Genomic DNA, 11,702 nt, shown 5'->3' on the forward strand with positions numbered 1-11,702 from the left:
GGGCGGGCGGAGCGGCCGGCGCGGGAGGCGGGTGGTGTGTCCCGCACGTCATATCAGCCGCCCGCCCGCCATTGGCTGCGCCGCCTCACCCGACCGGGGCCGCGGCCGCCCGGGGCTGGCGCGGCGGCTCCCGCGCCCGGCGCTCGCCCCGCCCGGCGGGGAGGGGACGGGCGGGGCGGGCGGCGGCGCGGAGCGGAGCGGCGGGCCCGGCGCTGCCTGCGGCCGCGGGTAGGTCGGCGGCGGTAACGTGACATCCGCGGCTCGGGGTTTATAAACCTTACCCGGGGCGCGGGCTGGCGGCGCATAGCCGAGGTGAGCGGGACCCGCGGCCCGGACGGACGGGCCCGGGTAGGGGAGCGAGCCCCTGCAGCGCGGGGAGTCGCGGGCGGGGGTCCGTGTCCTCCCGTGGGGACGAGGCGGCGCGGCCCCGGGGACCCTCGGCGGGGTCGGGTCACGCCGCATCCCCCGGAGCCCGGTCGGGGCTGGAGGAGGCGGCGGTGTGTGTCAGCGCAGGGGACGCGCCGGCCCGACCCGTTGCTCGGGGCTTTACTAGCCGTGTGCGTGTGTTTCAGGACTCCGGAGACGCCAATGCCCAGGTTGGAGAGCTGCGCCTGGAGCTGTTCCTGCGCGGCCAGAGGAAGGCACGGGAGCCAGCTGGGGGACACGGCGGCGGAGCTGGCCGCCAAGGTGGGCGAGATGCTGAGCTCCTCCGTGTCGAGCCCCTCGCTGGCTCTGGTGGGTCGCGGAGCTCGCAGCCCCAGCGCCTCCAGCGCCAGCAGCACCACCAGCAGCAGCACCAGCAGCACCTTGAACTGGAGTCAGCACCTGGTGCAGAGGAGCGTGGTGCTCTTCGTCGTGGGTGCTTTCATGGCCCTGGTGCTGAACTTGCTGCAGATCCAGCGGAATGTGACTTTGTTCCCTGAGGAAGTGATTTCTACTCTCTTCTCCTCCGCCTGGTGGGTGCCCCCGTGCTGCGGAACAGCAGCAGGTGAGTCGCTGACCTCCACGAGCGATTGTTGTTTTTCTCCTCATCCTCTCGTGGAGGAAGAGAGGCGGTGGGGCTGAATGTCACTTGACATTCAGCTTGACACTTGACATTGTCACTTGACAATGACCGGTGCGCGCGGGAGCGCCGCACTTCCATCACCCAGCGAGTGATGCGAACTCGGGCTTCTGGGAGGATGCGCGCCCGGCGTTATCCCCGCGGCAGAGCTGCCCTTGCGGTCCCGCGTGTCCGAGAGCTGTTGTTGAGCCGGTGCGCTCCGGACGCGGGTGGAGCGGGGGGACGTTGCTCGGCCGGCAGCGCGGGCGCGGGGCTCGGTGTGACCGCGGGGTTCCCGCGCGTCCCCGGTGCCCCCGCCCCGCGAGGCCGGGGGGAGGCGTGTCGGCCCCGCCCCCCGCCGCCTATTGGCCGCCGCCGAACTGGTGAGTGGCGGGCGGCGCTCGCCATTGGCCGCGGCCGCGACTGGCCACGGGCTGGGCCACAACAAGGAAGTCACGTGCGGTGGCGCGCGCGGCCCTGTCACCATCCCGGCCCCCACCCCTGTCACCATCCCGTGTCACCATCCCGGCCCCGACCCGTGTCACCATCCCGGCCCCCACCCGTGTCACGGGCCCGGGCACTGGCACCATCCTGACCCCTGTCACTGCCCCGACCCCCGGTCCTGTCACTGTCTCGGGCCTGGCACCGTCCTGCCCCCCCACCCCTGTCACCGACCTGGCCCCTGCTGCTGCCCCTTGCCCGCTGCCCCTGTCAGCTGCCTTCTTCTACCTGTCACCTGTCTGTCCCCTGTCACCTGCCTGCCCCTGCCCGCTGCCCTCATCACCTGCTTGCTCTCAGCACCTTGCCTCCTGCTCCTGTCACCTAACCCTGTGCTTTCTTCTGCCCGTGTCACCTGCCTGTCCCTTGCCCCCTGCCCACCCCTACCTGCTGCTGGGCAAATACCACAGAAAGCTCAGGCCATAGTGTGGTTGTCACAGCACCTGCACATACCTCATGCTTTATCATTCATAACCCCCCAGTCCATGTCTAGACAAAAACAAGGTTTTGGTGAATGGCTGGAGGATTGAAAAGGAGTTAAATTTTAGGAAGTAAACCCACTGTAATTGTTTTTAATTTGCACTGAAAGTACTTTAAACAATTCCTGCCTCTTTTTGCTTAATGCACTTACGGGATTTCTGTTTGATCACACAGTGAAGGGGATATGAATGATAAACCATAAATTTGAATGAGTAATGAGCTGTGTAATAAAAAGGATGGCCTGGGATATTTTCCAGTTCTCACAGTCCTGTCACAGTTGGATTAAACTTTGGAATTTAGCTGTTACCATAAGCCAAAAGTCCTGGTAGCTGGCATCACAATAATGAAGCTGTTTCAGAACACATCTGTCTTGGAATAGTATGTTCTGTAGCTTTCTTCACATAGAATTTATTACTCTTAGGAGTTTAAGGGATTAAAAGAAAAAAAAGAGAGCGGGAAAGGAAAACAATAAACACAGAAATTGCACTCAATAAATGCAGCATGTCTGACCCTGGAGTTGGTGACAATACAGGGAGCTGCAGTCTTTAGAAGCATGAAACTCTGGTGTTGGTGCTAGCAACTCAGCTAACACTAGCCTATGTTTTTCTTCTGCAAGCAACCTTCAGACTGATGAGTCTGAAAAATGCTTTATGGAGATAAAGACTTTGTCTGGTTATTTGTATGAGTAGTTATTTTTTCCCTGATATAAATAGACTGATGGCAGCTGCCTGTTTAAGTTCAGCTCTGCTTCTGTTTGGTGTCAAAATTCATCTGACGTGGACAGGAGCACTGAGCTGACTTACAGCCCAGCAGGAGGAGAGAAAGCAGCTCTGCTAATAAACTTTTTAGTCCAGGCAAATATTTAATTCAGGGCCTGATTCAGAGCTGATGAATCATGTTCATAAAGCTGTCAGCCCTGCACGTGAGCAATGAACACAGATTCCACTCCTCGCAAAGCTTTTATTATGCTTTGCTTTTATTGGTACAAGCATTTGCTCAGTATGTCAAGCGACAAATCTCTTTAAACAAAAAGAGCTTCAAGTCAGATACCTTAACAATGCAATGTATATTTAAATGTTCAAAGAGAGTACCGCTTGTTAGAGCGGGGTTTTTATTTCTTTAAAGTAGAAAAGGCACGTAATAATTGTGTTTTCTTCATGGGGCTTACAGTGCTGTGAGGATCACCTCGCTGTTTTCTCAAGCACTTATGTGCCAAGCTAATATTTAGTGATGCTGGAGTAATCATTGCCTAGCAGCTGGCACAAGCGGTGTTCCTTGTCTTGCAGCTGTGGTTGGCCTGCTGTACCCCTGCATCGACAGCCACCTCGGGGAGCCCCACAAGTTCAAGCGGGAGTGGGCCAGCGTCATGCGCTGCATCGCGGTCTTCGTGGGCATCAACCACGCCAGTGCTGTATCCTTCAGCTGCTCTTTGCTCCGTGTGCCTCCTCTGTGCTCGTCAAACTGTCTGCCACTTGGCTCTGGGGGAGAGTTGTGAAGGTGAGGGTGGTGCTTCTGGCAGAGGAGTTCTGTGAGACCTGCCTTACACCGCAGTGGCTGCTGTAGGATGTACTACACAGCTCACTGAAAGTGTTGTGGGAGGGGAGAGGGATCGACATCGTGGTATGTCTTGTATAACTGCAAGCATGACAGCGTAAGTTTTATTCTTTTAATCTGTATCTTGTCTACGTGTAAAAGCACAACTAATTAGCCATGTGCTAGTGAGAAGCACAAAATAAGAGTGTTCTTTATGTTAAAATGTGGTGGCTTGAGCAGAAAAGCTAAGTCAGCTGGATTACCCAGGCTACTTGAGACAAAAATCCATCAAAGTTAAATGTTTTAAAATGTAGCATGTTGTCTAGATGCTCTATGTGACAAAAATTGGTGTTGATCTTGCAGTCATGCTCCAGTCAGAATTAACAGGAGCTATGATTGCTTGGCAGGTCTGAAAACCAAATCCTGAATGTATTGTATTTAAAGGCAAAGAATTGTGCTCACTTTCCGTTTGAGTTCTCCTTTGTTCAGTTTCAGCAACAGGATGTCTTCAGACTTAAAAGGACTGTCCTTAACATCTTTTTCCAGAAACTAGACTTTGCAAACAACGTCCAGCTGTCCCTGACTCTGGCAGCCTTATCACTGGGGCTTTGGTGGACATTTGATCGTTCAAGAAGTGGTCTCGGGCTTGGAATAACAATAGCCTTTGTAGCAACACTGATAACCCAGTTTCTCGTATATAATGGTGTTTATCAGTAAGTTACACTTTAAAATACTATTTCAATTCTCTTGTCTTAACTAAAAGCATGGGTGCACGTGAACTGGAATTTAGTTGTTAACATATTTGGCACATCCTTATAAGATGTTTGGTTAGTCTAAGGTAGTTGGTCCAGTTGTTCCAAATGCCTGGACTGAGAACCGCAGGTGGAAGGTGAGGAGCAGATGAATTGGGATGTGTGTTGAAGTGGTAACACCTCAGAAAACTGAACTTCTGCTGGCTCTCAGCAGAGTGAATTTCTAAACTTTACTGTCTAGGACATGGGGGTTTAGAAGCTTATGAGGTTTACATACTTCATTTGGTCTCCCATTTTCAGTCTCCCCTGCTGCTGCTTTTTTTTTTGTTTCAGCCCAGGGAGAGAATTCTGTAGCATCTGGTTGGCAGTATGTAAGATGATGAAAGTTACTTGTCTCTAACTTTCTAACTTATTTCCCTTTTCTTTCCTAGGTATACATCCCCAGATTTCCTTTACATCCGTTCTTGGCTTCCGTGTATATTTTTCTCAGGAGGTGTGACTGTAGGAAACATAGGACGCCAGCTGGCCATGGTAATTACTGCATAATTAGTAGTTTCCTTAACAATCCAAATGCCTTCCATTGTTGTTAGTCCAAGAACAAACTATGCCTTGAAGGGTATGACTCACAAACTGACAGAGTTAAATAGATGTATTCCTAAGAGCTGAACTGTAAGCAGACAACCTGTGTTGCCAGTAGAGTGGGTATTGTCTTAGTAAGTGTTTGAATATCTTTTGTATTTAACTTTTTCCAGCAGCAGCCTAAATAAGACTGGAATCAGTACATTGTTCCTGCTACATCAGTATTTATAATTAACATCTAGGGTAGCTGGAGAACTGAGACACTGCTGGGCTTTCTCTAATTATTCATGAACAAAAGTATATATATATATATATATAGGGAAATGTCCCTATATAGCATCAAATTCCACTGCTTCAGAATCAAATATTCTCTTGCTGGTTACTTAAGACATGATTGAAGTGTCACTCCATATATGGGATGATATAAATTACTATATTGTTTGCTGGGTTCTTAAGGAATTATTTCCTTGTGGCACACTGGAGAGTAAACCTGGCTGTGTATTTACACATCAGCCTAAGGCTTGGTTGGGAAAAATGTTCTGACACTGATGGGTAATAATCATTAATATTGTGTTGATTTAGCTTCTGTCTTTTTTGCTATGCAAGTCCTGTATCCTGGAAAGCATCCTTCAAGTATTTAACTTTCCTGAGGCTGCTGTGGTTCAGGTGCCTTCAATTTTTACTGAAGGAAAGGCATTTGAGGTTCTTTAAAACACAAGTTCACTGGTCCCCCTTCAAATCCTGCTGGTACATGCAATCTGCATTTGGGTTTGTTTAGGACTACTTGTATGGGGGGAAGAGGAAGCATAATTTCTCATTTTAAATTTGCCACTCGCATCAAGTGAAAATCATACGTTAACTGAATTCTGTTTAAGCTTTGGTATTGAACAGAGTCTCAAAATAAAGTTATACAGAACTGTAGCATAAAACCATCTGTTTCACACAGTGCTTCCAGTTGCTCTGCTTCCCCTGTTAGAAAGAAAAGGAAGGAAGTCTTAAACTAGAAAGAGCTAAAATGAATTTAGACACATAGAACTTTTTTCCTTTGATATCATTTCACCTGGCAACTTACCTGAATGTACTTAAAATCAGCCTGGATCCTGCCTGCAGCTTTCCTGTCAATCTTGTCATCTTCCTTATAAAGAAAGGGGAAAGTTGGCAATGCAGATCTTTTTATTCTGGTTATTTAGAGGTATCTTCTCTTGTGTTTTACATTGCCATTACTTAGTCAGGGAAAACTTGAAGAAGTGCAACATTTTCATAGGAGCACTTCTGCAAGTCTTTGTGAAGATAACCATGCTGGAAATCCAAAGAAGTAGAGTCTGTAGTTCAGTCAGCCACATCTTTCCTCTATACTGGTAGTTCAAAAGTACTAGTTTGTTTTGTCAGCCATCGTGGATGTGGCAAGAAGGTGGAATGTAGCATTTTTAACCATGCTTTAATAAAACAGTTGTTTCTCTAGCTATACTGTTCTGCAGCCCCTGAGCTATTTGCTGCATGTGACAGATATTTTCTGGGTTTCTTCGGAGTAGAAGGTGGCACCTGTAGAAATTAGTGGAGCTGCTCTACTTCTTCCTCAGCCCCTGTCTAGCTTTTCCAGTTAGAAATGGAAAGTGTCCCTGAGACATCTCTTCCCATGATAAATGTTAGCTGGGAGATGCTTGCTGCTTTCCAGTCACTGGATTTCAAGGGAGCTCCCATGAACTAACAAAGTGCAGTGTGACCTCTCAGCAAACCTTCTGTCAGCAGAGACTTTGGGGTTTTGTTTGGCTTGTTCTCTTTTTTGCTACCAGTTTGAGGATGAAATCCACTGTTTTCTTTTAGTAGGTTTTATAGCAAAAGAAGAGGTGAAGGTGCTGCTGCTGCCACTTCTTTCTGCTCATTATGATACCTAGAATTGCTCAGTCAGTGCTCATCAGCTGGGTTATGTGGGTGGAAACACTTCATTTTGAGTTGCAACCATCATCTCAGCATCTGACAAATTAGAGTGGTATTCAGAACTTGGGCCTCACAAATCTCTATTGTGTACTAGTGCTAGAGGCTGGAGAACTGAGAATGCATTCAGTACTTGAAAATACATTTGCATTTTGACCTTACAAAGAGAACATGTTACAAGCTTTGTTCCAAAGAAAAGTTGATTAAATTTCTTACAGTGACCTAATACTGGGTTCCATGCTAGAAAAAGGACTTGGGAAGAAATGATTAAGTCTCTGATACCAGGCTTTGACTGAAAAATGAAGTAACTTGTGGTTAAAGGCAATTTGAAAAAAGGCTGTTAAAACTGAGTTAATGTCCGTTAAGTGAAGCATTGCATACCTTCTGCTAAGAAATAAACTGAGGTAGAGAGGAAAGATAACAAAGTCTTATTAGAAGCAATGCAACTGGCAAATGGATCTTTTGGATGCACTGATTGAGGTAACAAACACCCATAGTGATTTTTTTTTTTTTTTTTTTTGCCCACAGTTAGGGAGCATGTCCTCATTAAGCTTTTATAAGAAGCCATGCTCACTAGGTCATGTCAGCCTAACTGGAGTTACTTGACTATTTAATAATTGAAAATACTGCATAATGTAGTCACTTATCAGATGGCATTAAAACCTAACATGTGTTTGATGTTTTTTATGCACAGGGTATTCCAGAGAAACCACACAATGACTAAGCCTTTGAAGAACACCCGGTGCCAGTGTGAAAGCAACATTATGAAGATGTGTTTCTTTTTAAAACTGAAGATTATTTAGAAGAAATAATCTCTTTATGGGCTCACTGCACAAATGACTTGTGGGGAAAAAAAAATATTAATCCACTCTTAGAATAGCCAAGTGAAATTAACTGCTTATCTTGAAATCTTACCCCGATTTACCACATAAGCATTTGCATATGGCTGTTCTCTGGAAGAGTTTAACACCAAGTGCATACAACTGTTCAGGCTAAGTGGCAGTTTTCCAAGTATTAGATTCCACTGTAAGTTATTGAATCAGCTGCCGTGTTTTAAAGCCTTGAAACTGAAATTTAATTACAAGCTCTTGTATCAGTGCCCAAAGGAAGTAGATCGATGGTGCTTAACAATGATGAAGTATGGTTTAATAGGAATAGTATTTATCCAAATCTTTAAAAAATAGGGTTATTTAAAAATAAGAGTGATCAAAACAGATTAAAGGCATTGCACTAATGCTTTTAGGAGTCTTATGAAGGAATCATGCCCTTACTTGTAATGCTGCATTAAGTTTCTGTCTTTGATGGTGGAGAGGGTTTGAGGGATGAGAGGTTGGAAGCCTTAATTTGGAATTTCTAAATTACTTCAGTAGGAGAAGTGAATACTGGAGACAATCTTGTTCAAACGTGACCCTTTGTTGAGAGATTCCAACTGGAAATTTCATTACTCCTGAGGCTTGCAGTTAGATTTGCAAGAATCAAATTATGGCCACAGTTCAGTAAGAAATCGAAGTGTGTGTGACTACCCCTGCTTAATATTAGACACCTGCTTCAGTGTCTCACCAAAGGACATCTTAAGTATCTCAAATGTCTGGTGTCACTGAAAAAACATGCATTGCATGTCATTGCTTGGCCATCGACTTCTTCGATTTGTCATTTCTTCCTAGAGCTGTCCTTTGAATCCAGGTTTGGACTGAAATGATTAGAAACAGAATTGGGCCTCAAATGTGATTTAAACTGTATGTGAAGAATAGCAAGCAGCTTGTTTTCTCAGTTCAGTTTCTGAAAGAGATCACTACTTGTTTTTACACAGCCCTATAGAACTTGCAATCTGTGATTGCCTTCTTAAAAGCAAAAAGTGCTTATGTCACTACATTATTTGGTGTTTCTTAATACATAGTTCTGGTGAGCACAACATTCATTTGATAGCTTAGACCACAGGAGACCTAAATAGCAAGTATTAGGTCTTAAAAGTTGAAGTGCAATGTACAGTAAGTCTGAGCCTCAAGTTCTCTTCAATATCGATCATTTCTTATGAGAGATTAAAGAGAAAAGGGTTCTGAGTTCATTTCAATGCTGCATGGAGTCAAACGGAGCAATAATTTATTTAACTAGTAAAGCTAGTTTTGTTGTATCTTACATTGAACCCAAATTTTTAGAAATACTCCAGTTTTGTGGTTATGGTGTACTTGTAAACTTTTATGGATTTGCCTTTTTGTATTAAGTTTGTTTTGTTTTTGTTTTTGTTTTTTTTTCCTTGCGTTCTTTTCCAATCTCACATGGCTTGAGTTATAGTTAGAGGCATCAGTTTTGAACCATCAAAACAGAAGTTGAGGCCAGGTCTCTGTTCTGGCTCTTTTCACTCTTCTAAGGGAATGCTAGCAACAAAAGTTTAGCACAAAGTCTATACTACAGAGCAGACCCCAATTCTAACCTTGCTTTGGTGTAAATCGAGAGTAATTTCATTGGTATTTGATCCTTCCTCAAATGTTCAAAACCTAAATAATCAAATTTTATAACTACTTGAAGATGTCAGGATGGGTTCAGTTGAGCTATTTAAGAGGCTGTTGCCTTGCTGGAGAGCTAGAGCTTTGTGACCATCTTGAAACCCATTTCAAAATGTTATGAAACTAGTGTAAGTAAAGCTGGCAGTGATCTCTCTGGATATTTGATAGAGAAGTATCTAAGATTTATTTGTAAAGACTGAAAATAAATCTGTATGTGTTAGAAATAATGCAGCCAAAAATGTAAGTCAAAAGTTCATTTTTTGCCAATACTTCTGAGTATCTTAACCAAAGTGATTTAAGTTTGGAAGAGGTGGGGAGGGGAGTGAAGAAAATTTGCACTATTCTGAATTTGAACACTTAAATTCTCATTCTTACTGATAAGTTTTCAGCAGTGTGTTTGGTTTTACACTTTTTTTACTATTAAAGTTTTAAGATCAAACCATGTTTGCCTTGGATTCTCTGTGCTCGCATTATGCAGGAATCTTTCTTGAAAAGGACAGTTGTTATGGTTGCATAACAAATATTCAGTCATGCATATGCAGTGGTTTAAAAAAAAAATAAAATCCTAAACTGAACTTGGTAAAATCAGCTTCAGCATGGGTCGTACAGTTGAAGAAAAATAGCCTTGCTATTGTAGCAGGAAAGCAGAGCAAGTCTGTAGTGGTTTTGTGGCTTAAAGTACAGAATCTTCCTGCCATTGTCTTCCAAAATGCTGAAATTCACAATCTGAAACAAAATATGAAGGGGGCAGGGTAAGCATGCAAATTCCTGTTGTGGTTTGGTTGTCTGTAGCAATGATTACTAAAATCTGAAGCATCTTGAAGAATGCAAGCTAGGAATGAGCTGCTAAGGCTAAGCAGCTTTAAAAGCAGCTTACAAATTTAGACCAAAATTCTTCAATTTTATTGCACTTAAGTGTCTATTTTGTCTAGAAGCTGCTGCATTTTCAGTGGAAACAGTAGAATTACTTTTTGGTCAATTTTCAGTTGGCTTAGATGAAGAAAGCTTCATGAGGCATTTCTTAGCTATTTTAGCTTAAATAGCCTGTGTTTGTTTAACTTCAGTGTAGCAGCTGAGAGCGTGTTAACAGCTCCAATCTGATGGCCCACATTCTCCATGTACATTGATTTCCCTGAAACTGCACTCAAATTTTGTTGGAAGGAATTAAATACATATTTTTATGTATGAGTATATACATACAAATACATGTATGTATGTATGTATATGTAAAAGATTGTGACACACAGCCTGGTCTTGGAATACTAAAGTATGATGGTCTCCTTTTGAGTCAGGAACAGGTGTACAAAGTTTATAAAGGAAAAAAAACCCGAAATATTCTTCCCAGCAAGCGGGATGATTTGACATGTGCATATTCCTGCAGATCCATCCTGTGGCTCTTGCAGCCTTTGGCTTTAATCATGGGGATTTGCAGGTGCTAAATTAGCCACAGGAGGGCCCATAGTCTGTTCTCTGAATTCAGCAGGAACATATTGAGATGAATAATGAAATTAGGTCTCAATTGCCGTTACTGCACATCGGAGTAGCTCCAAAATTCATGAGAACAAAGCATTACATGCTGGACTAATTGAACAAAGCATATATGTGAGAATTTATTGAGGGTCCTGTCTTGGAAACAGGTGAGAGGTGTGAGAGATAGTGGGTTCTTTCAGCTAAAAGGCTAAGAAAGGCTCCTACAGCTAGATAATGGTGATTTCTCTGGGCAATGAAATACCACAGGAGTTGGTATATGCCCCTTGCATAGTTTGGAATCATCTCCCTGTGTTTAAATCCTCACATTGAGCAGTGATCATGTTCTGCCTTCATGGGCTGCAAATGGGAACAGATGAATTGTATATGCAATAAAGCCACAGTCCTCATGCCTGTGATAAGAGAATCTGTAGATTGTGATGATTCTTCTGGCCTGCTCTGGTTAACTTTCCGACACAGAATTCAAAGTACATATGATAATTCCTGTAAATAATGTGTTGCTACCCAAAAACACATAAAAGGTTGGAGTTTTACTCAGTGAAATATTTTGTTCAGCGGCAAATTATGCCTTTTCTATTTCCTTAAGTCTTCATTAAGTTCGTGTGTTAAGTAGCTAGAGTACTGTTATATTTTTATTAAATATCAGAGAAGTGATACAGAGGTTACATAAACTTGCTGCGTTTCCTAAGAATTAAAACATCAGCTACAAATCAGCAGAAATTAAACACAGCTACAGCATTTTCTCCTAGCTCAGAAGGTGGTCTGGGGCTCCCTCTGGCAGCAAGGTGAGTGTCCCTTGGGCATCCCTGCCATGGTTTGGGGCTGGGAAGGGGAAGCTGTGTGTCCCTTACTCATAAGAATGTACAGGGAGTTCATCCTTTTCAAGGTATC

At 44.4% G+C, this 11,702-nt stretch overlaps 1 protein-coding gene across 2 annotated transcripts; it reads left to right on the top strand.

Moving 5' to 3' along the window:
- The first annotated feature begins 588 nt into the window (after window positions 1–588).
- On the top strand, window positions 589–8,150 carry INSIG1 (insulin induced gene 1). 2 transcript variants are annotated; one of them, XM_062493771.1, is made up of 6 exons: window positions 589–691; window positions 749–988; window positions 3,307–3,431; window positions 4,100–4,266; window positions 4,737–4,836; window positions 7,514–8,150. In XM_062493771.1, exons 1-6 carry the CDS (start codon window positions 589–591, stop codon window positions 7,541–7,543), a joined length of 765 nt encoding a protein of 254 aa, XP_062349755.1. In that variant the 3' UTR covers window positions 7,544–8,150. The 2 variants fall into 2 exon arrangements, with proteins under 2 accessions (XP_062349755.1, XP_062349747.1); XM_062493763.1 differs by having other exon boundaries at window positions 589–988.
- The last annotated feature ends 3,552 nt before the right edge of the window (window positions 8,151–11,702 follow it).

This window comes from Cinclus cinclus, chromosome 1 (genome assembly GCF_963662255.1).
Source record: "Cinclus cinclus chromosome 1, bCinCin1.1, whole genome shotgun sequence".
Taxonomy (NCBI): Eukaryota; Metazoa; Chordata; class Aves; order Passeriformes; family Cinclidae; genus Cinclus; species Cinclus cinclus.

Bases quoted from the DNA above. Each gene is read 5' to 3' on its own strand.
- INSIG1 (XM_062493763.1), top strand. From the start codon at position 589: ATGCCCAGGTTGGAGAGCTGCGCCTGGAGCTGTTCCTGCGCGGCCAGA. The intron at 989-3,306 runs GTGAGTCGCTGA...CTTGTCTTGCAG, and splicing joins GTGCTGCGGAACAGCAGCAG to CTGTGGTTGGCCTGCTGTAC. The intron at 4,837-7,513 runs GTAATTACTGCA...TTTTATGCACAG, and splicing joins TAGGACGCCAGCTGGCCATG to GGTATTCCAGAGAAACCACA.